General features: G+C 55.4%; 1 protein-coding gene across 1 annotated transcript; it reads right to left on the bottom strand.

Annotated features, from left to right (window-relative positions):
- Positions 1–307: 307 nt before the first annotated feature.
- MFSD4A (major facilitator superfamily domain containing 4A) lies at positions 308–20,714 on the bottom strand. Its single transcript, XM_056511641.1, has 10 exons — positions 20,246–20,714; positions 13,429–13,627; positions 12,362–12,598; positions 7,706–7,874; positions 6,302–6,417; positions 4,823–4,996; positions 3,412–3,559; positions 2,852–2,922; positions 2,562–2,682; positions 308–1,386 (listed from the first exon to the last, which is right to left on the bottom strand). The coding sequence occupies exons 1-10, from the start codon at positions 20,683–20,685 to the stop codon at positions 1,322–1,324; spliced, it is 1,740 nt and encodes a 579-aa protein (XP_056367616.1). The 5' UTR covers positions 20,686–20,714; the 3' UTR covers positions 308–1,321.
- Positions 20,715–23,635: the final 2,921 nt, after the last annotated feature.

The following is a 23,635-nucleotide window of genomic DNA, read 5'->3' as shown; positions in this document are numbered from 1 at the left end:
TCCAAACACCCTGAGGGGGAGAATGGTAATTCAACAACTTCAGGTTTTCCTACAGGAGGTTGCAGAGATATTTTATGGCAGGGAAGAGCTGCTGCTTGGAAAAATGGGAATTTCCCAGAGAATCTGTGGCTGCACCATCCCTGGAAGTGTCCAAGGGCAGGCTGGAGAAATCTGGGACTGTGGGATAAGCTCATTCCACAATTCTACAAATGCCAAAACCAAATTTTTTTTAAATTAAAAACAAAACAAAAATCTATTAGATTCAGCCTGAGTTTAAAAACTGAGAAATGGTCCAGTCAGGGAGCAATTAGCAATCAATCACCTTTAATTAAACACTGCTCTATATACACACCTACATATGTACATCACAGACAGCAGTTCAAGCAAGGAGTTACATCCACAGCCACTCCTGGCAGGAGGAATTCAGACATCCCTCCAAATCCCACTCCTGTCCTGGAGGCTGGGCCAGTACCTTACACAAGGCACTGCATGAGGAGATTGCACAGGTGAAGCAGCTGGAGCCTGGCTCCCAAAAAAAGAAAAAAAAAAAAAAATTCCTTCTCTTTTAGAGCTTCACTTGGAAATAAAACCGACCTTAAAACAAACAAACAGTGGAGCAGCTCGAGGAGTGATTTAAAGCAAAACAAACCAGCACAGCTCATTCTTAACTTAAACAGAAACAAAGAGAACCACCCTCTCCAACAAAAAAAAAAAAAAAAGCAAAAAACAAAAGCAAATGATAATTTAAAATCATTGAAGAGGCCTGAGCATGCTGAGTAAGACACTGTTGGGAGTGATGGGGCAGGACCTGTGTCTGCAAACTGGGGGCTCTGAGCTGCCCCAGGGCAGGGGACTCTGACCCCAGTCACAGAAGTGAATTCAAACCCAGGATTGTGCTGTGGATTCCTGTGCACCCAGGCCAGAAATCAACCCGATCCCTCCGCAGGAGACACTCAGGGGCAGAGAGCAGCTTTTCCTGCCCACCCTCTGTCCTGAGCAGGTAAAAAATAAAAGTTCATTTTCAGGAGGAATTGCTGTGCAAACATCCCTGCTTTCAGTCCCAGGCTGGCACTCCCAGGCTTTTTGTTATCTTTTTTCTTTTTTTTTTTTTTTTTGTTTTTGGCACATCCCGTGCTCAGCTCGACGCTCAGGGCTGGATTTCCTCCTTCTGCCTTTGCCACCTCCTGTGCTTTGATTGCCGAGAACTGGCCGGGTGCAGTTCATGAAAGTGAGCTCAGCCTTGGGGGCGGTGTTTGACTGGGCTGGGTTTGTTTTATTTCTTTATTTCTTTATTTCTTTCTTGCTGTGGGCCGGGCCTCCCTCAGCGCTGGTACTGCCCCGTGTCCTCGGGCTCTGCTGCCCTGCCCGGGGAGGCCTCGTCCAGCTCTGCAAAACAATTCCTGCATTATTTCACCTGAATGGGGTTAAAAGGGATGGCTGAGAGGTTTTCCCCTCAGGAATGCTTTTATTCCATCCCCCTCCCAGCCTCCAGGCCTTCCCTGGGCACCTCCGGGGATGGAAGTTTAAAAACCCTTTCCATGAGGAAATTCCTGCTAAAATCCACCCTGAGCCTCCCCTGGCCCAGCCTGAGCCGTTCCCTCTCCTCCTGTCCCTGTTCCTGGGATGAGATCCCAAATCCCCCCTGGCTGCCCCCTCCTCAGGGAGCTGTGCAGAGCCAGAAATTCCCCCTGAGCCCCTTTTCTCCAGGCTGAGCCCCTTCCCCAGCTCCCTCAGGATTCTCCAAACCCTTCCCCAGCTCCCTCAGGACTCTCCAAACCCTTCCCCAGCTCCCTCAGGATTCTCCAAACCCTTCCCCAGCTCCCTCAGGATTCTCCAAACCCTTCCTCAGTTCCCTCAGGATTCTCCAAACCCTTTCCCAGCTCCCTCAGGATTCTCCAAACCCTTCCCCAGTTCCCTCAGGATTCTCCAAACCCTTCTCCAGCTCCCTCAGGATTCTCCAAACCCTTCCCCAGTTCCCTCAGGATTCTCCAAACCCTTCCCCAGCTCCCTCAGGATTCTCCAGACCCTCTCCCAGTTCCCTCAGGATTGCCCAGACCCTCTCCCAGCTCCATTCCCTTCCCCAGACTGGGAGCCCAGAACTGGGCACAGCCTCGAGGTGTGACCCCAGCACAGCCCAGGCCACACCTGGATGTTTTTTTTTGCCTGCCCCACTCTGCTCCTTCTGTATAAAAACCAGCAGCAGCTCCAGCCTGGGGTGGTAACTCAGAAATCCTTTACCAGTGAGGCTTTTTCCAAGAGCCTGACAGCTGCCCTTGGCTGGCAGCCCCATTTATTCCCTGGATTTCAGCCAGGGAACAGTCCAGGGAAGCTGGTGCTGTCTGTGATTCCTGCTTTTTTTCCCCTTGCTTCTCCAGCAGAAAAGAAATGAAACCCTGAGCTGTGGCTGCCAAGGCTTTGTGGGCAAGACAAAGCAGGAAGAGGAGAGAGGAAGCAGCAGTAAAATAAACATTTCCTTGCATTTTGCTGGAGTGCTGTGCTCCGAGGCTCGTGCTGCTCCCGCTCCCATCCCAAAGCAGGGCTCAGGGCTGGGGCTGTCCTACCTGGGGAGGGCTGGGGGTACATCCTGTGGAAAAACACCAGCAGGGCGTAGAAGGTAAAGGCCAGGCATCCAAAGATCATCCCACACACCAGGAAACTGTAGCTGCCCCGATCATGGATAATCTGCAGTGGGATGGGAAATGAAAAAAGGGATCAGACATCACTCACACTCCTCGTGGATCATCAGGCTTTGCTGGCTGATAATGCTCAGGCAATGCCCAGAAGCAGAACTGAGGTTTTGAGTTGTGGATTCCAAATTTCTTTTGGGTTTTGCCACCTCCTGGCTACTCACCGAGCCCACCAGCAGCTGCAGCACCATCTCTCCAATGCCAGCTCCAGTCACCAGCACGGTGGTGGCACAGCCTGCAAGGAAACAGGGCAAGGGCTGGTGCAGCAGGGGTGACACAGCCACCCTCTGCTCCTCTAAAGCTTTTCACAAAAAACTCACAAATGCTCAATGCATGTTCCCACCCAATGGTGAAAATGCCTCTGCAGGCCTGCAGTAGTGCAGAAAGGTGAAAATTAACAGCATCCATCTGTCAGCTGCCTGTGCTGGCAGAGCTGCTGTTGCGTCTCCTGGAAAGGTTTTTGTTTTTCTGTCTCACTGCCCTCCAGACAGAGGCTCCCTGGAGGAGCTCAGGCTCTGGGCTTTCCACATCAGGGAATCTGGTGATGTTTTCAGAACCATCTTCCTCCAAAGCTCCCCAAACCAGGATCCCTGCCTGGCCTTTCATCACCCAAACAGAGAATCTGACACTTTTCTGCAATTTTCTGAACTTCCAGGCCTCCTGAGGGAGGAGGGAAGGAGCTGAAAAAAGGGGAAAAAATGCACCTGGGCAAATGGCAGCTCACCTTTGTACTGCAGGATGTCCTCAGTGTAGGCCAGCATGCTGGGGAAGGTGCTGCTGAGGAACAGCCCCAGGGATGCTGTGCCCACAAACAGGAAAATCACGCTGGAGGAGAAAATCAGGAGCAGCAGGAAGGTGATGAGGACCCCAACCTGTGAGCAGCACCCACAAAAATCAGTCAGAAAAATGCTGAGTGCAACAGGGGCTAGAGTTTGGTTTTACTAGGAAATAGTCTGGAAGAGAAAATGTGTTTATTTTGAATAGGAAGTAGTCAGGAAGAGAAAATATGCTGGGGGAGAAAAAAAATCAGTGTTTGAGAAACTGAATGGCCAAAGAAAATCCATCTGGCTTTAAAGAATTTGCTCATTTTCATTCTATAATTTGGTCATAAAATCTCAATTTTATTAGGTAGAAACTTAAGGTTTTATCTGAAAAATACACTTTTAAATACAATAGTACCTTCCACAATATTTACATGTCTTAGTCACTAATAATTCTTTATTCTGCTGAGTAAGACTGAAGTCACTCTCAATAATTACAGAATTAAAGCCATTTAAACTGCATTGAAATCAACTTTCCCTCACCTCTGGTTTGTAGAAGAAATAACCAAAAACTCAGGGAAATGCCTGAGTGTTCCAGGGCAGAGGCAGCAGAGGGAGCTCTGATATTCCAGCTGCTTTTGTTTTAATTGGTTGGGCCCTGGTTGCAGCCCTGTGGGAGTGCTCAGGAGAAATTTGGATCCTAGAGAAGCCAAACTGGAGCTGGAATTTATTCTGGCAATGCTGCAGTGACTCCAGGAGCTGCTGGATCCTACAACAGCTCCCAGCACTGCACAGGGTCAGGGTCAGCCAGGTGGATTTTTACTCAGAACATCCCAAAATCTCCTCCCCTCCCTGTTAGATGTGTGTAATGTGTTATATCACCAAAATACAGCCACCAAAATCACTTCTGGTTCTAATAAACTGGAAATTAACTGCCTGCTCTTGCTTTTCTTTGTAAGAGATGGGATTGGGATCATCCCCTCCCTGGTTTCTGCCATGTGCTCACAGATCTTCCTTACACATCCCAAAATGTTTTGCTGAGGTGTTTTATTAACTCCAGCAACCTTTGCCAGCTGCTGCAGCCCCAGCAGAGAATTTACAGCGTGATCTCCTTCCCTTTCCACGGCAATCCCAGGAATTCATTTCCCCGTGGATGGAGGAGACACCAAGGTATTAAGGGAAATAAAATGGGCACTTTTTTAGTGCCAGCTCTCCTGGTGCTTTGCCCACACTGAGGAGCAGGCTCAGGAAAGTTGGGCAATCAAGTTTTAAGCCGTGGCTACCTGGAGGGCACCGTGCACCTACCTGTGCAAACCCCCCAGGTGCAGCTCCAAACCCATCCACAGAGAGGGATCAATTTAACCCCATCCTTACCACGTTGATGAAGACCATGGTGGCTGGCTTCATCCTGTAGGACACAGGGATGGAGATGAGCCTGCCCAGGGTGATGAAGCCCCAGAAAAGGCTGGGCAGGTACCCGGCCACCTTGTGCACCACGGCCAGCGGCTCCTCCACGGCGTAGCTGTACACGAAGCCTGAGTACTCCCCCTGCAGGAAAAACCTCCCTGTCACACCCCTGGGGACTTCAGCTCCTCTGTGCCTCGGGTGTTTGTGGTGGGACCTGTCCCCAAGGCTTTGCAGATCCACCAGCCTTCCAGAAGGAAATGGGGATGGGAATGGGAATGGGAATGGGAATGGGAATGGGAATGGGAATGGGAATGGGAATGGGGTCTGCCCGCAGCCTGGGATCCTGGATCTCCACAGCCTGGGATCTCAGCTCTCCACACCCCCAAATCCTGGCTCTCCACGCCCCAAAATCTCAGCTCTCCGCACCCCCAAATCTTGGCTCTCCACACCCCCAAATCCTGGACTCCCTACACCCCAAAATCCTGTCTCTCCACACCCCAAATCCTGTCTCTCCACACCCCAAATCTCAGCTCTCCACACCCCAAAATCCTGGCTCTCCACACCCCCAATCTTGGCTCTCCACACCCCAAAATCTCAGCTCTCCACACCCCAAAAATCCTGGCTCTCCACACCCCAAATCATGGCTCTCCACACCCCCAATCTTGGCTCTCCACACCCCAAAATCTCAGCTCTCCACACCCCCAAAATCCTGGGCTCTCCACACCCCAAAATCATGGCTCTCCACACCCCCAATCTTGGCTCTCCACACCCCAAAATCCTGGCTCTCCACACCCCAAAATCTCAGCTCTCCACACCCTGGGATCCCAGCTCTCCACACCCCAAAATCCTGGCTCTCCACACCCCAAAATCTCAGCTCTCCACACCCCAAAATCCTGGCTCTCCAGACCTCAAAATCTCAGCTCTCCACACCCCCGAATCTCAGCTCTCCACACCCTGGGATGCCAGCTCTCCACACCCCAAAATCCTGGGCTCTCCACACCCCAAATCCCCGCTCTCCACACCCCCAAATCTCAGTTCTCCACACCCCAAAATCTCAGCTCTCCACACCCTGGGATCCCAGCTCTCCACACCCCAAAATCTCAGCTCTCCACACCCTGGGTTCCCAGCTCTCCACACCCCAAAATCCTGGGCTCTCCCCCAGCATGTGGGGTTTAATCTGTCCTAAAAGGCAAAGCTCCACAGCTGTTCAGGGAAAGCCCAGCCTGCAGAGATCCTCCCTCCCCGAGGGGCTGCCCTGCCCTCTCGGAGCTCCCCACCCTCCAAACATCACATTTCGATCTCAGGGTTATTATCCTTTGAGATTTTGGGGTGTGGAGAGCCTGGGACATTCCCATACCTGTGCAACCCCTCTCACCTTTAACCCCTGGAGGTGTCACAGAGGTTTGGGAGGAAAAAAAATCCAGAGATTTGGGCAACAGAACTCACCACGATGCCGTCAGTCATGAAGAGAACCAGAGCCCCGGTGATGTGCACAGCAAAATAGGTGAAGGAAGCCCCCTGGAAGTTTTTGCTTTGGCAGCAGCTGAACAAATCCTCATGACCTGGTGGAGAACAATGCAAAGCAAACTTGACCAGAACGTTCCCCCAGGGCTGGGTGGGGTTTGGTTTGTGGGGCAGCTGCAGGACAGACCCAGCCAGGATCCTGAACGTGGGGCACTGCTGGCCTTGGGGCTCCTCCTCACCTGAGCCTTCCCCTGAGCTCCCAGAGGGAAATGGGAACAGGAATGGGGTCCTGGATCTCCACACCCTGAGATCCTGGTTCTTTGGGATACTGCTGCCCACACCCCCAGAGATCCCAAACCCCCACACCCCAAAATTCTGGCTTTCAACACCCCCAAATCCTGGGCTCTCCACATTCTGTGATCTCAGCTCTCCACACCCCAAAATCCTGGCTCTCCACACCCCAAAATCCTGGGCTCTCCTGCCACTCCTCTCACTGCAGCTGCTCGTGCTCCTCTTCCCATTTTGGGGCTCCACACTTCTGGCCCTGCTCTCACAGGCAATAAAAACTTGACCAGGGCCCAAATCCCAAATCCCCTCATCCCTGGGGCTGCCCAGAGAGCTGCCATTCCTTGGATAATGGATGTTGCCCCCAAGCAGGCACCTTTGGCATCACCCCTGAGCCTTCCCACTCCCCCTCACCTTCAAGGATTCCCTGGAATTCCCTTCTATTGCCCAGGGGCAAAGCCAGGATTGACCAGCCAGGAATCTTTCCAGGAATAACACAGAACACTCCCCACAGTCCCAAACTTTATTTACTTCCGAGATTCACTGTTTACCCAAAGAATTGACTCTGACACGTCTGTCCTGGGCAGGAAAGAACAATGTCACCATTGTCCCCAAGCCAGGGTGCAGCCATGAGCTCAAGAGCAAACTATTGCTGGATTTCAATTTCTCCTCAAACAAGGGAGGGCAAATTTATTCTTTTTTATTCCTTTCCTAGAAAAATCAGCATCTGCAGCACAATGACCACTTTTAAATTGAATAATCAGCAAGAAATGTGACCCAAAACCAGGAGGGAACGAAGGGCAGAACTGCCATGGGGGAGGAGGGCCCAGGTTGGCTTTAGGATGGCTCAGAGAAACATGGGATGGAGAAACACAGCCTGGAGACCTCACTGGGATTGGGACACCAATCTCTGCTCCAGACTCATCTGATTTGGGCAGTTTGGCACCAAATGGATTCTCTGGCTATTCCTGGATTAAATCCCTGTGCACACTTCTCAACGTTTCCTCCCCACACGGCAGCGCCGCATCTCTCATCAACCCAGACGTGCCCAAACACGGCTTTTTCTCCCCAAAATCCATGGGAGGGGCACCTCCAGCTCACCTGCAGCCGTGTGGGGTCTCTGGGCAGCGGTGGAGAGCTCGTCCTTGTCCCCAGGCCGTGTCTCCAGGGCCAGCTCGTCGGCTGGCAGCAGCGGGTGGCTGCTGCCGTTGAGGCAGGGCACCATCCGCTCCTTGTAGAGCAGGAAGAACACAGCAATGGGCACGGGCAGCTGGGGAGGGCACAGAAGGGAGGGTGAGCACCTGGGCAAAAATAAAAACAATCCCAAAAGCACAGGCCAGCTCCCCCAGCTGCAGCGGGTTGGGGTGCTGAGCTCGCTCTGAAGGGAGTTCTGAGAGAAAAGAGAGATGGGGTGGGACAGGCAGGGATGGAGGCTGGGTGGGATAGCAGAGAGGGGAAAAAAGGGAGAAAATTAGGGGAAAAGTCTCCTGATCTGCTGGGGCATCCCCAGCATGGGAATCACCACCCGCTGTCCCTTCCATGATGAGAGGGAAGGGAACTGGAGGCACAGCTCGGGCTGGGGCTGCAGGTTTGCAAAGGTGACAGAAATGATGAACATGGCTGGGTTTTTTCTTTCACCCACAGCAACATCAGGTAGTCCTGGGGTGGATTAAGGAGGGTTTAAAAAAGCCTTGAGCTTTTCTGGAGGAAGGGCTGTGACCTGGGTGGTGGCACTGAGCCATCCAGCTGCCATGCCCATGTCCCATGTGCTGGAAAAGGGCACAGGGCCTGAGCCAAACCTCCCAAAGCCTCCCAGCAAACCCCAAAACTTCTGGGTGTCCCAGCCTGGGCTGCTCCTGCCCACAGAATGAACCCACAGAGCAGCTGCTGCCGCTGGGATCTGGAGCTGGGGCTGGAATTGTGCAGAGGGAAGAGGGAGCAGCTCCCTGTCCCTCCCCAGGCAGCACCAGCAGAGCAGCCCGTGGTTCCACCAGGAAAGCTCCAGCAGCCCCTTGGCACAGCCCGAGCAGAGCAGAGAGGGCCCAGCACCCTCTGAGCATCCAGGGATGCTCCGTGGGGCAGCAGGAGCCCTGGCACGGTGATCCCATGGGATCAGCCAGCTCCCAGCACACACCCACGACTCCGTGGTGCCTCCAATTCCACAGGGAATCGCTCTTTTTCTTAAATTTATTTTTCTTTTTTTCCCTGGTGAGGAAATAGAGGGAAGCAACGAAGCCCTCCCGTCTCCTCCCAGCACAGCCCAGCGCTGTTTACACTGCAACCAACGGGGGGAGAAAGCCAGGAAATCCTAAGTGACAGCTCATTCCCTTGTTTTCTACATGTCTGGGAGCAAGTGTGAGCTCCAGCTCCAAATTTCCTGCCTTTTGTTGGCTCGTGGCATGATTTAAATGTATGGAGAAGTCCCCCCTCGCTCACACCCCGCCCCTCGCGTTGATGAGGTCTGCATTGTTCTGGGAACAATGGCAATTGGAACAGGGAGTTCGGTCCCATGGAAGAAAAACGCATTTGCTTGATAGTTCTGATCCTTCCGGAGGTCAGGACCAGATTTCATTCTTCTGAATTGCAGATTTAGCAAAAATATTCCTCCCCCCCCCAGAGGGCCTGGCTGTGCAGATAACGGCCCTGGGCACTCCCAGCCTCGAGGACAAGGTCCCAGTTTGGGATTCCCCAATTCCCAGTCCCACTGGGGGTCCATCCCTGGGTCCCAGTTTGGGATTCCCCAATTCCCAGTCCCACTGGGGGTGCATCCCTGGGTCCCAGTTTGGGATTCCCCAGTCCCACTGGGGGTGCATCCCTGGGTCCCAGTTTGGGATTCCCCAATTCCCAGTCCCACTGGGGGTCCATCCCTGGGTCCCAGTTTGGGATTCCCCAATTCCCAGTCCCACTGTGGGTGCATCCCAGTTTGGGATTCCCCAATTCCCAGTCCCACTGGGGGTGCATCCCTGCTCTCCACCTTTAAATCCAGCAGCTCCTTTCTGCTTTAACCAGGCTGGGACAATTTTAGGATGTGCCATCCATGGCTGTGGCCACCACACTGGATCTCCCATCCCATCCCTGACCATCCCTCCTGGACAGCCAGATTTTGGTGCCACAGCCATTTTCTCCCAAGGAAGGAATTTTGCTGGGTACTTTGAAGGTATTTTTGCTGGGGTTTTGTTTTTTTTTTTTTTTTTTTTTGGTTGGCTTTTTTTTTTTTTTTTGGCTTGTGGGCTTTTTTTCTTTTCCCAAGAGAAAAAGATCATCCCCCACCAGGAGCAGAGGGCCAAGCAGATCCCCCAATTCCCCAGTTCCCAAATCCCCAGAGCTGCTCCCTCCCTCCCTCCCTGGCAGTTTTTATCCATCCTCAGAAACTCAGCAAGTTGCTGCATCCCCCAGCTCAGTGTGGGGATATTCCAGCTGCTATTTCAGTCCATTCCCCCCAGGAACCCGGGATCCCTCCCTGCCATTGTGTCCCAGCTCCTCTGGAGCAGCCTGAGCACAATGCAGGTCCCACACTGCCCTGGGAAAGCACCTTCCAAACAAACACCTCCCTCTCCCAGCAACACTTCCCTCATTGCTACCCCTTGCAATGGGCTGGGAGATGAAACTTCCCTTCTGTGGGAGAGCTGAATTTTAAAATATGGGGATGAATTCCAAAATCTGGATGAAAAGGCAAAAAAATTCTTCTCGTTGAGTGAAAGATTTTGGCTGGGAGTGATCCAAGTGCTTTGTTTTGATTATGCTGAGCTGCTTAATTTTCCCAAAGCAAACCCATTTTGCTTCAAAAACATCGGCACAACTCTGCTGTCAGCTCTGCACAGAGCACTTGTGCCAGAGTCAGATTGAGACATTTCCACTCTAAACAAAAGCAAGAGCTCGAAATGAATCATTTCAGCTCGTGCCTTGTCAGAATCCACACAAAAACCAGCCTGGAAATGTGGGATTTGGCCGTTTTATAACCAAGCTGCTGCTCCTGGTTTCCATTTCTGTTGTTAACCCTTTTCATCCACCTCCCTGGAGGTTTAAAAACCCCTTCTCATCATCTTCCTCTGCTGTTTCCACCTTGGATGCTGCTCCCAGCATCTCCAGTGGGTTTAAACACGGAATAAAATCAGTTCCCTCTGTGAGGATTTGGGAAAGGCACTCACAGCTCGGCTTGGGAGCTGAGCACATCCAACTCCCAGCTCTGAGGTTGTTATTGAGCCCTTATCCCAAAACTTCTCACTCTCCCAGCCTCCCTTCCACATTCCTGGTGCTCCTCCACAGCCTGTGGGAATCCTGGCAATTCTGGATTCCACCCACCCACCCTGTCCTGCTGCACAAACCCGGCTCAAACCCACAGCCTGTGGTGCCATCCTCCCCCAAAATACCCACAGGGCCCTGATGGGGACAGGGAGGGGTCTGGAAATTCCTGTCTGTGCTCCCAAAATCAGACACATGTCGGGTTCAGAGCAGGTGTTAAACTCTGCTTCCAAACTAAATGGGTTTGCTCAGGCTCTGGAGTAATTAAAAGCACATTTCCCGTGGCACAGACAGAGCTGGAGATAATTAAAGCTGTGTCTCCTCCCAGGCTGGGCCTTTTTGGGTAACTCTGCCCAGAAACTCATCCCAGCACCTGCCCGAGCTCCTCCCACAGGGGAGCTGGGAGGGCCTGAAAACCCCTGGATGGGGAAATTGGGGGTGTTGAAACCATTTCATACACGGGGAGAGCCCAAGGGAAGGAGCTGCAGCTCCCTGTGGCAGCTTTGGTGGCCAGGACAGAAGGACAAGGTGCAGCATCACCCGTTTTACTGAGCAGCCCTGGCAAAGGGACTCCAGATCCCCTCCAAGGAAGGATTTGTGCATCTCTGTGACCTCCAGGGGAATAACCAGAGAGAGGCCCTGGTCACTGCTGTCCCACCAGCCACTGATGGGCTCCTTCCTGGGAATATCTGCAAATCCCCCCCTGCCAGGCCAGCCCAGCTCCTCCCCAGCTCAGCACGAAGGGAAAACTGGATCTGAGCAGAGTTTGCTGCTCCAGCTCCTGCCTGGGATGTGCTGAAGGTACCAAAATCCCAGAGTGGATCCCAGCACTGAAGCACCTGATACAAACAAAATTTCCCAACAAATCCTTTGTGCACCAGCACAACCATCCTTTGTGTTGGGAAGGATGAACCAGGAAAACCTTACAAATATGAATGTTCAGATTCTGAGAATATGGAAACCATGAGAGATTGAAATGAAAGCCACTTTTGAGATACCAAACCTCAGTTACTGAATAACTTAAAGACAAAACTTAAAGACTTAAAGCTAAAAGTAATCCCCTCTTAATAGAGCACTGTACTGGAGAGCAGCTCCAAAGGTCAGAGAAGACTCTGCTAGGGTCCAAAGAGTTTTTAGAGTTTAAAGTACAACACACTATGGTAATGTAATGATTCTTATAGGCTGTATGTAAATGCTACAGAATTTGTATCTTGTGTTAGATTGGTTAGTGGAAATTAGAATATTCATCATAGAAGAAGATTTATTGTATTGTAAATGGAAAATTGCTCTCTTATTCTCTTACTCTTAATCCTCTCTTGGTTTTACTCTTTCTTGCCCCTCTTGCTCTTTTCTCTCTCTTCTCTTTACCCCCACTCTGTCCCTGCCCCAAGGGCTGAGGCTGGCAGCCCTTGGCAGACTCCACACCCACGTTTGTCCTGACGACAAAGACCATCCCCAAACCCCCCAGACCCCCCAAACCCCCCAGAGCCGGGCAGGGGGGCTGCCAGCACTCACATTGATGAGGGCCATGATCCAGAAGGCGTAGGACACCCGTGTCACCACCAGGCCCCTGGTGGGCAGCTCCAGGTGGGACAGGTTCCCGGGGCGCTGCGGCAGCAGCGACTTGCGCAGGTGCGGGAGGTTGCTGGAGGCGCTGCTGCCGTTGGCCAGGATGCAGTTGGTGTCTGACAGGAAGGGGTCGGCGATCAGGGGGCTCAGCAGAGCCCCAAACCCCACGAAGAAGTGCAGGGCCTGCAGGAGGTGATGTGGTTGGCAGGAAAATTAGTTCACAAACAGCAGGGGAGTTCTCTTTGCTTTGTTCCAGTAAAGGGAGAGGCCGTGGGGCATCCCCTGGGATCTCAGATTTTTGGAGGACTCAGCCTCCTTTTATCCCAATTTCCTTCTCTCTTTCCCCACTGACTAAGTTACTTGAGAGGCACAGACTTCCCAAACACCTGACACCTGAGATTCCCCTCTAATGTACAACCCTCCCTTTTAATTTTTACAGAATTTATAGTTTTTCCCCATTGCTTCTTTCATCTTTCCAATTTCATTTCTCAGCAAACCTACAGTTTGTTTGTAAAGGCAAATACGTTTTTCCATTCATCAATCAGTGGAATCCTTCCCACAGTTTCTTTTCTCTCTCAGTGCTGGGTTTATCTACCAGCAGACCCACAGCTCATTTCTAAACACAAATCCCTCATTCCTCTCACGGTGGAGCAGGAGGGGGGCAGAGCCCCCAGTTCCTGCTCCTTGGAATCACAGAATTCATTAGGTTGAAAAAGATTTTTGAGGTCGTTGAGTCCAACCTGTGACCTGACACTGCTTTGTCAGCAGAGCTGAGTGCCCCTTTCCTCAAACACCTCCAGGGATGGTGAAGCCACCATCCCAGTGCTCAACCAGCCTTTCTGGGATGGAATTCCTCTTAAAATCCATCCTAAACCTGCCCAGGGGGATGAGGGCCCCACGGTGCCATGGTCAGGCTTTCCAAAATCACCCCAATGCCCAACCAGCCTTTCTGGGAAGGAATTCCTCCTAAACCCACCCCAAACCTGCCTGGGATGGTGAGGGCCCCCTCTCACCTGCAGGAAGATGGCAGAGTCCTTCTGGTAGATCCTGACCAGCTGCATGTTGGAGATGGTGTCGATGCAGCCCATGGCCAGCCCGGCCACGGCCATGACCACGGCCAGCAGCACCACGTTGTGGCACAGGGGGATGATGGCAAACACCAGGGAAATGGCCAGGGAGGAGGCAAACAGGGCCAGCAGGGACTGGGCCAGCCTGGGAGGGCAAAGGCAGGACAGGGTCAGTGCCACCCCCACCTCCTGCTGCCAGGAATTGCAGCTCTGACTCACAGCCCCAGTTTTCCTGCTGAGGGGAGGGAGATGCTCCACAGCCACAGCCTGGTGTCACCCTGCAGCCAGCCCAGGATCTGCCCCTCCTGCTGCAGGGTGATGTCCCCAGGATCTGCCCCCTCCTGCTGCAGGGTGATGCCCCAGGATCTGCCCCTCCTGCTGCAGGGTGATGTCCCCAGGATCTGCCCCTCCTGCTGCAGGGTGATGTCCCAGGATCTGCCCCTCCTGCTGCAGGGTGATGCCCCCAGGAGCTGCCCCTCCTGCTGCAGGGTGATGTCCCCAGGAGCTGCCCCCTTCTCCTGCAGGGTGATGTCCCCAGGATCTGCCCCCTCCTCCTGCAGGGTGATGTCCCAGGATCTGCCCCCTCCTGCTGCAGGGTGATGTCCCAGGATCTGCCCCTCCTGCTGCAGGGTGATGTCCCAGGAACTGCCCCTCCTGCTGCAGGGTGATGTCCCCAGGATCTGCCCCTCCTGCTGCAGGGTGATGCCCCAGGATCTGCCCCTCCTGCTGCAGGGTGATGTCCCCAGGATCTGCCCCTCCTGCTGCAGGGTGATGCCCCCCAGAGATGGATTTTCCACCCAGCTCTTGAGGAGAGGAGCAGCCATCCCTCCCAACCTGTATCTGAGGTGCAATAACAGCCTGTCCCTTCTCTGGGGGCTGTGCAGGTGAGGCCACATCCTGACCCTGGAGCAGCCCAGGGCGTTTCTCCTGCAGGGCTGGTGGCATCCCAGAGCTGCCTGGAGGTGCTGAGCTGCTCCAGGGGAGCCTCTGCACCTCCCTCTCCGTGCCCTGTGCCCCTTTCTGGCAGCACATCCCTACTCCCAACCCTCTGAGGGCAGGGATGTGTCCCCTCCTGGCTCTGGCAGTGACCAGGGCTGGCACTGAGTGGCCCCAGGGCTGCCAAGAGGGAAGGAAAAGGAAAAGGAAAAGGAAAAGGAAAAGGAAAAGGAAAAGGAAAAGGAAAAGGAAAAGGAAAAGGAAAAGGAAAAGGAAAAGGACCACAGGGATGTGGCTGGAAAGGCACAGCAGACATGAGTGGCACTGCCAGGTCCCTGTCACAGCCCGGGGTGGCAATTAGCAGTTGGTAATTAGCAGTAATTGGGGGATGTGGGTCTGAGCAGTGCTCAGGGACATCCCAGCAAGGAGAACCCCCAGTCCTGCTCCACAGCCCCAGCCAGGCTGGAGAAGGTGCTGAGGAGGAGGAGGGTGAAGGAAGCTCAGCTGCCAACACTCCTGTCCTGCCAGGACAGCCTGGCCATGGCCCTGTCACTGTCCTGTCACTGCCCCGGCCCTGTCACAGCCCCTGGCCCTGTCCCTGTCACTGTCCTGGCCCTGTCACTGTCCTGGCCCTGTCACAGCCCTGGCCCTGTCACTGCCCTGTCACTGTCCCGGCCCTGTCACTGTCCCTGGCCCTGTCACTGCCCTGGCCCTGTCACTGCCCTGGCCCTGTCACAGCCCCTGGCCCTGTCACTGCCCCTGTCACTGTCCTGTCACTGCCCCTGGCCCTGTCACTGTCCCTGTCCTGTCCCTGTCACTGCCCTGTCACTGCCCCGGCCCTGTCACTGTCTTGACCCTGTCACTGCCCCTGGCCCTGTCACTGTCCTGTCCCTGTCACAGCCCCTGGCCCTGTCACTGCCCCTGGCCATCTGCAGCCCCACATGTGCTGCTCACCACTCCTGCTGGAACAAATGGGCCAAGGGCAGCTCCCCTGCACCTCTGCACATCTCCTGCACCTCTGCACATCTCCTGCACATCTCCTGAACCTCCCCTGCACCTCTGCACATCTCCTGCACCTCTGCACACCTCCTGCACATCTCCTGCACCTCCCCTGCACCTCTGCACATCTCCTGCACCTCTGCACACCTCCTGCACATCTCCTGCACATCCTCTGCACCTCTGCACATCTCCTGAACCTCCTCTGCACCTCTGCACATCTCCTGCACATCTCCTGCACCTCTGCACCTCTGCACATCTCCTGAACCTCCTCTGCACATCTCCTGCACATCTCCTGCACCTCCCCTGCACCTCTGCACATCTCCTGCACCTCCCCTGCACCTCTGCACATCTCCTGCACCTCTCCTGAACCTCCCCTGCACATCTCCTGAACCTCCTCTGCACATCTCCTGCACATCTCCTGCACCTCCTCTGCACATCTGAACCTCCTCTGCACATCTCCTGCACCTCTGCACCTCTGCACATCTCCTGAACCTCCTCTGCACATCTCCTGCACCTCTGCACCTCTGCACATCTCCTGCACCTCTGCACCTCCTCTGCACATCTCCTGCACCTCTGCACCTCCCCTGCACCTCTCCTGCATCTTTCCTGAACCTCTGCACCTCCCCTGCACCTCTGCACATCTCCTGCATCTCTCCTGCACATTTCCTGCGCCTCCCCTGCACCTCTCCTTCCTCCTGGCCATGCCAGAGCCTCCCAGTGCCCAGCCAGGGCAGGGCAGGAGCTGACAACTGCCAATGTTTTGCAGAGCTGTGGCCACTGCTGCTCCATGACAGCAGAGCCGTGGGATTTCTGGGGGAGGGAAGGAGGGAGGGGAGAGCCGGGCGAGATGTGCACAGTCACGGCAGGAGAAGCTCCTGGCGAATGGAGGGAGCAGCTCTGAGCCCGGGGAGCTGAGGCTGCTGCTCTGGAGGCTGCAGAGAGCAGGGACAGCACAGCAGCAGCTGCTGAACCCGGGCTGGGAGCGATGGGGAAACCCCAGAGCGTTCCCAAAACGCCTCCCCCCCAGAACCCCCTCCTGGCTGGGGAGCAGGGAGCAGCAGGGATGTCACAGCCTTAATGAGCACTGAAATGTCACCCCAGTGAGAATCCCAGCCTCCAGCCACGGGCTGGTAACACAACTGCACCCCTGGAAATGCCCCAGCCCTGCTGGCCCTGCCAGGGGGACACCAGTGCCAGGCCCCAGGTGGAGCTGGGGGCTCAGCTCAGCACCCAGGGAGGCACTGAGTGGTTTCCTGGCACTCCAAACCCTTGGGAAGCACCTGAAATGAGGCACCACGAGAATTCAGAGTGTGCTGATGGTGCCAAACCCCTGAAAAGGGCTGGAAAAGCAGCACTGGTGGCACAGCCTGGTCTCTGTGTGCCCAGCACAGCTCTGGCACAGCCCAGGGCAGGCTCCACTCCAGCCTTGCAATGCCCCAAATCTCATTTCAGGGGCACCCAGGGCATTTCCTGGCTCCATCCCAGCTGCCAGGAGAGGTTTGGGCTGATCTCCACAGGATCAGGATGAGCAATTCCAGAGGCAATCCTGCAGCCCAGGCAGCAGAGCTTCCCCTCTCCCTGCCACAGGGATTTAGGGACCCCCAATGTTCCCATTGCAGCAGGATCTCTTCAGCTCCCAGCAGAGATTTTTTATTTAGGAACCCCCACCTTGGTGTTCCTGTGGATCTCTTCAGCTCCTAACACAGATTTTTTTTTTATTTAGGAACCCCCACCTTGGTGTTCCTGTGGATCTCTTCAGCTCCCAGCACAGATTTTTTTTTTTATTTAGGAACCCCCACCTTGGTGTTCTTATGGATCTCTTCAGCTCCCACCACAGATTTTTTTTTATTTAGGAACCCCCACCTTGGTGTTCCTATGGATCTCTTCAGCTCCCAGCACAGATTTTTTTTTATTTAGGAACCCCCACCTTGGTGTTCCTATGGATCTCTTCAGCTCCCAGCACAGATTTTTTTTTTCCCCACCTCAGGGTGCATTTTCCAAATCCCTCACATCAAGAAGAAAAATGATAATCAGGCCAACTCAGACTTGCAGAACTGATCATTAACAAGCCAAAGGCCCGAGGGGATGAGGTGAGGAGCTGAGGATTATCCCAGGGATTATCCCACAGCAGCCTCAGGGTCCCTGCAGGAAGCAGGGCCAGGCTGGGGAGTTTTGTGTCCCCAGGAGCTCATCCTGTGCTGCTCCCTGAGAAGTGAAGTGTCCTGAGAGCCCCAGAACCCTCCAGGAGATGGGAATCTGGGGGCAGGGGCAGGACAGGGCTGTCCCTGGGAGCTGGTGACACTGGCAGGTGCTGTGAAAGGAGAATGAAGGGTCCCAGCTGCTCCCAGCCCTGCAGGAACGGGGTGGGTCACGTCCAGCACAGCTCCAGTTTCCCCAGTGCCCTCCTCACCTCTGCCCTCACCACCCAGGGCTGCCCCAAACCCTGGGGGCAAAACAAATTTTCATCGAGACACAAAAATGCCATTTCTGAATAAAAAACATCGCAGCACCCACCTGGAGCACCCTGGTGCTTCTGTCACCAGCGTGTGCAGGACTTGAAGCTCACAGTTCAAACCCAAAGTGCAACAAAACGGGAAAGGAAAGTGAAGTGCAGGTGCACAGAGCTCCCCACTGGAGCTGGCAGTGCCAGGAGTGGAAATTTCCCCAAAATTTCACCTCCCCTGGTGTGCCCGAGCCTGGGCTGCTCCCATCCCATCACTGGGAGCTCCTGGGAATCTGTTCCAGGTGATTCCAGGCAAGAGGAGCTCAGGAAGCAGCACCAGGGACTGAGGAGAGCTCAAACCACAACCCCAGGGGTGCAACCCTGGGAAAAGCTGAATTTTCTGGGACAGATCTCATCCCACATCCCAGAAAAGCCCAGGAGGTGTCACCGGGAGCAGCAGCCTGAGGTGAACCTGAGAGCTCAAACCACATTTCCTGGGAGCTGCTCCTGCCTCTGCACCCCCAAAAGCTCAGGGAAGGGACCAGCAGCAATGCCAGGACTGCAGGACAGAGCAGCAGCGTCGTTCCTCCGTCCCTCGGGGAGCCTGGCACTGACAGACTTCGTGTTTCCTTGGAATCTCACACGAGAGGGAATTCTGGCGCTGGGTCGTGCTGAAGGGACAGAGCAGCGCTAAAATCCCTCCTCCCTGTGCTCCAGGAGCAGGGAGCAGCACCCAGCAGCTGCTCTGGGGACAGGAGATCCTGGATTTAGGTGCCACCACCCATCCCTGTCCCTCACGAGTCACCCAGAGCGATTTGACCCAAAGGAAGCAGCCAAGTCTGCGTCCCCCAGCACCAGGAATCGCTCTCGGCTCGCAGCCGCCCTCCGGGGATGCTCCACAGCCGCTCTCCGTCTCTAACTGGAAAAGATGACCTGGCCTGTGCTCCTCCCTGCCTGGCACCGAGGCCCCGGGGGCGGCGTAATTTGATTTATAAATCTTTGGCAGGACAGCTCAATCCATCCATCCCTGAAGAAGGGATTGTACCGGAGCGCCTGGAGCCTGAACAATTCTTATTCCCGCACATTTGGAGGCTGCGAGGCTCTGAGTAACGCCCGCACAACACTCACAAGCTCCAAATATCCCAAATATTCCCTCCTGCCTGCCTGGCAGGGCTGTCAGTCCCCAGTGGGGCTCACAAATCCCTTTTCCTCCAAAACCCCGAACACATCCTGTTCACAACCAGCACCAAACACACCCCAAAGCGCAGCTGCAGAGTTACAAGTTTGGGATTTCCAAGCAGCAAAGCCCCGGTGGGTTTTGCGTACCCGAGAGCTTTGGGAAGGAGCTGGCAGCAGGAATTCTGCATTTCCCTTCCCTGCTCCTCCAAACATATGCGAGGCAGCCCCGGGGGCTGGCAGAGGCTCTGTGCTGAGCCAGCACTGCCGGAGCGGTGGCAGAGCCGCAGCGAGGTCCCCACGTGCTGTCCCCAATCCCGACTGTCCCCTCCTGCCCCAGGACAGCTCCGGGTCCCGCGGTGCCGATTCGCAGGTGCTCCAACACCTTCTCCACCAGCCAGGAGATCCACAAATCTCCACCAGCCAATTCACAAATATTTAACACCAAGAGGTTTTAAAGGAGGTTTTTAAAGGATTCGTGGGGAATTCTCCCGTCGCCAGCTCAGCCCCACTGGACCCGCGGATCTCACACACACACGGACACGTTACATCACCGCCCGAGAATCGGTGACCACGGAAATAATCAGCTGATCCTCGGAGCTGTCACCAAGCCCCAAATCAAACGCCTCGCTGGCAATCTTCAGCCTTGAGCCAGCCGTGGGTTATTTATTTGCCACACATCCTGGACGCGAGGCTGGCTGCGGATCCCCGTTTGGGATTCAAGGTCCCTGCTGAACCCCGAGCCCCGCGTCCCCCCCGCTCCTCCAGACCACGAGGACCACTCGCATCCCTGCACGTGTTCGCCCAAACTCCCGAAAAACGCGGCGCTGCCACCATTTCCGACGCCGAGCTTATTAAAACACACTTCCAAAAATATTTTTTTGGCGATAAACAACCAAGGCTAAGGGAGGAAAAAAAAAAAAAAAAAAAAAAAAAAAGGCAAACCAAAACCCTCGCGGGAAGTTCTGGCTGGAACTTCACGCTGGGGCTGTCGCTGCGCGGAGCTCCAAGGGGATGGAACCGCCCCGGGAGCGGAGCAGCGGAGCCCGAGGGGGGGAAGCCCCCTCCCCCGAGAGCGCTGCGGACCCTCCGCGACGCCCCCAAAAAAGAAAATCATCCCGGGAAGGCGCTGCCCACCCGCCAGCCGGGGGAAGGGAGGGGGCGGCGGAACCCCCCGAGGGACCAGCGCTGAGTTCGCCGGGCTCTTACGTCCTCTTGAAGACCCCTCCGAGGCAGCTGCCGAGCAGGAGGCAGAACTGCTGCGAGAAGAAGACCCAGGTGATCTGCGAGAGCGAGCTCTGGGTCTGGCAGCGCAGGTCCAGCAGCGTGGGCCCCAGGAAGGCGATGCAGAGGCCGAAGCTGAAGAAGACGCTCCAGTAGGTGAGGGTGGGCTGCAGGTTCCTCCGGAACCGCGCCGACACCCGCTCGTCCCACCACATGGCGCGGCGCGGTGCGGGGCGGCCCCGCTGCGGGAGCTCCGGCTCCGGGCTCGGCTCCGGCCCCGCTGCGGGAGCTCCGGGCTCGGCTCCGGCCCCGCCGCCCTGCCCGTGCCCGGCCCCGCTCCTCCTTTGCGGGATGTGGCTCCGGTCCCGCCGCGCCGGGCGCTGGCTCCGCCTCCGGGGCCGGGCGGAGCGGGGCCCCCTCTCCATCCCCGCCGCCCCCGGAGCCGCCCCGCCGGACCCCGGCGCATCCCTCGGGCTCTGGGGGCAGCGTGGCGTGTGCCCTCCCTCCCCTCCTCATCATCCTCATCCTCATCATCCTCACCTTCTTCCCTCCCAGTTCCCCCCCACGGGGGTCGCATCATCCTCCCAAAAGTGGGGCGAGCCCTCTGCGTGGTCCGCTCCCCACCCCCGGTATTAAAGCACAGCGGCTACACCCGATGGAACAGAGCACAGCGAAATCCAGAAATCCCCTTTTTTTTAATTTTAATTTTTATTTTTTTTCCCTCCCCGTGTCCCCCGTGGCCCTGACAAGGTGCCGCCGTGCCAGACAAACGCAATTAAAGTTGCCCCTTCCCTGGATGAGCAGCACAAGCCGCCTTGGGGCGGGGGGAGGGCGCGGGTTTTAAAGCCGGAGCGGTTGATGCTTGCGCACAAGGTCTTCTCTAGAGGATGGGTTTATAAATATTTCACCTACTTTAGCTGGGGAAGGCTGGCAATTTTTAGAACACTCTTTCCAGGCAGAGCAGAGCCGGTGGAGCTCGGCCATGACGGAGCGCGGGCTGCAGGTGACCCGAGCCTCTGGAATCCGCTCCGGGGCCGCAGGTGCTCCTTCGCACCTGGCCAGAGCTTAATGTTTAGCCAACCCCAAATCGCCTCCGAGCCTTTGTTCTCCGTGCCCTCAGAGCGCGATCACGGCCCCTGCCACCCCCGCAGGGACAGCGGGACACTGACAGCGAGGAGCGGGTGATAATCACACCTAAACCCCCCCAAACTGCCCCAAACTCGGGGCTCCTGCGGCTGCCGGCACCCGAAGCCATTAAAGCATCGCAGAGCAGCTGGAGCGCCCGGAGCTGTGTCCTTACCCTGGGCTGTGACTGATGGGCACAGCGAGGGCCGGGCAGGAATGAGGCGCAGGGACAGGCAGTGAGTCAGGCACGGGCGGAAATCGGCTTTTATCATTAGGGGAACAAACACCTGCCAAACCAGCCTGGATGGGGACGCTGAGCCACAGCCTGGGGCTCTCGCTGCCAGGCAAAAACTCGATTTGAGGCCGCGCTGCTGCAGCAGCCTCTGCCTCCCTTCCCCTGTGGAGGATGAGGGAGAAAGGATTGGGATAACAAAACCTTTCCATCCGAAACGGCTGGGAAAGGCCGACAGCAGCAGCCACCTGGCCGTGTCCCTGTGTCACCTGCTCCAGGTGAGCCTGGCTGGGTGATTTTTCCAACCCAAAAATTCTGTGATTTTGCGATCTCCGTGCTCCCTTTTCCCATCCATGTCCCTGTGCACGGAGCTGATGGAAGGGCTGATCCTCATCCCCCACACTCTGCCCCAACAAAACCACTGACAAAGCCTTCCCTGGGCCACATTCCTGATCTTTATCTGGCGATAAAGGAGGTTCAGAGAGGCCTGAACTCGCTGCTCCATCCCCCTCTCCAGGTGGCATCAGCTCTCCAGGCTTGAATTCCCAACCCAAAAGCGGCTCAGCAATGCCCTCCCCACCCCTGCAGCGCCTCTGCAGCACCCCCAGGCACAAAGGCAGCGCCCAGAGGTGACAAACGTTCACCCACAGCCGCACCAGTGACCTGGATGCTCCCGGGGTTTATCAGAGTGCAGCTCCCGGGAATATCAGGCCCTTCCATCGGGGCTGACACAAACCAGGCAGGAGCTGCTTGCAAATAAGCCCCGAGGCGTGGGTGGGTTTAGTCAGCACCAGAACACCCAGATCCCTCCTGCCTGCACCGAAATGCAGCTCCTCTCCCCGGAGGGAGCTCATCAAAATTCGAGCCACAGGAGATGCGAGCCCCGAATTAGCTCCACGAGGAGGCACTTCCAGGCTGTTTTCCAAACTGGAATCTATGTTGTGCTTGCGCTGAATTAAAACACCCCCAGTTCTGCACCTGCTGCAGAGTGAAACCATGAATGAAGGGAGGGCAGAGCTGCAGCCAGGGCTGCTCCAAAGGGTCCGAGAGGCCTTTGGGAAACACCTTCCTTTAGTTTGTCCATGCCCTCGCACATTCCTGCAGCAGAAAGGAATTTTTTATGTACATAAATTAGTCTTTTCAACCAGAGGAGCATTTTTTATCTTTCTGGGTGTCTGCTTGCATTGGCTGTGGAGCTCCAACCCTGATTTGTTGTGCTGTTGAAATCACCTTTCTCAGTCCAAGCTCAACACAGTGGGGAAATCCAGCTCTAAAATAAATTTTCTAAGGGTTTCCTTGGGGTGGAACCACCTGAGGCCCCACAGGACAGCAGATTCCTGGAGCTCCTCCAAGGCTTTCCCCAATGTTTGGGTTGGCAGCTTGGCCATGGACTTGGAGGTCAGACATTGGTGAAGTTTTTCCTGTTCCCCTTTAGGGCAAATTGGGGCTGAGAAACCCCTAAAACCCCACGAATTACCCCAGCAGCCACAGGTGATGGGTCCAGGAACTCTGTGTGATCAGTCAAAAAATCCCAGCACCACCCAAAGCTCGAGCTGATAAGAAAATAACTCTGAGCCACTGAACCTGGTTGAGAAAACCCGGAGAAAACTCCACATCTGAGGGGCTGGATTATTCTTGGCTGCAGGAAAGATGCTCAGCAAGGCAGAGACCGAGGGAGGGAGGTGCTGACCTCGCGTGTTTCGGGGTCAGGGGTTCCCAAACTCTGGTTTGGGGGGCTGGGCTCCCATTCCAGGTCAAACACGAGCCTGCAGCCTTGGCCCAGTTGTGCAGAGCTCGTCACACCTGTCTGGAAGGAGGAAATGCTGCCGTCCCCGATCCCTCCCAGCTGAAACTCCCACACCCACTCCCCTGGAGCTGCCCTCCTGCTGCTTCCTCCTTTCCAGCCCGAAATCCGTGCCAGGGATGGGACAACCAGGCTGAGCCTCCCAAAAATGCTCCAGGGATGGAAGGACACCCGAATCGCCCCGCTGAGGCAGCAGGTGGGACCCGAAGGGGCC

Source organism: Oenanthe melanoleuca, chromosome 26 (assembly GCF_029582105.1).
Source record: "Oenanthe melanoleuca isolate GR-GAL-2019-014 chromosome 26, OMel1.0, whole genome shotgun sequence".
Taxonomy (NCBI): Eukaryota; Metazoa; Chordata; class Aves; order Passeriformes; family Muscicapidae; genus Oenanthe; species Oenanthe melanoleuca.
This window is presented reverse-complemented; position numbering and strand designations above follow the sequence as displayed.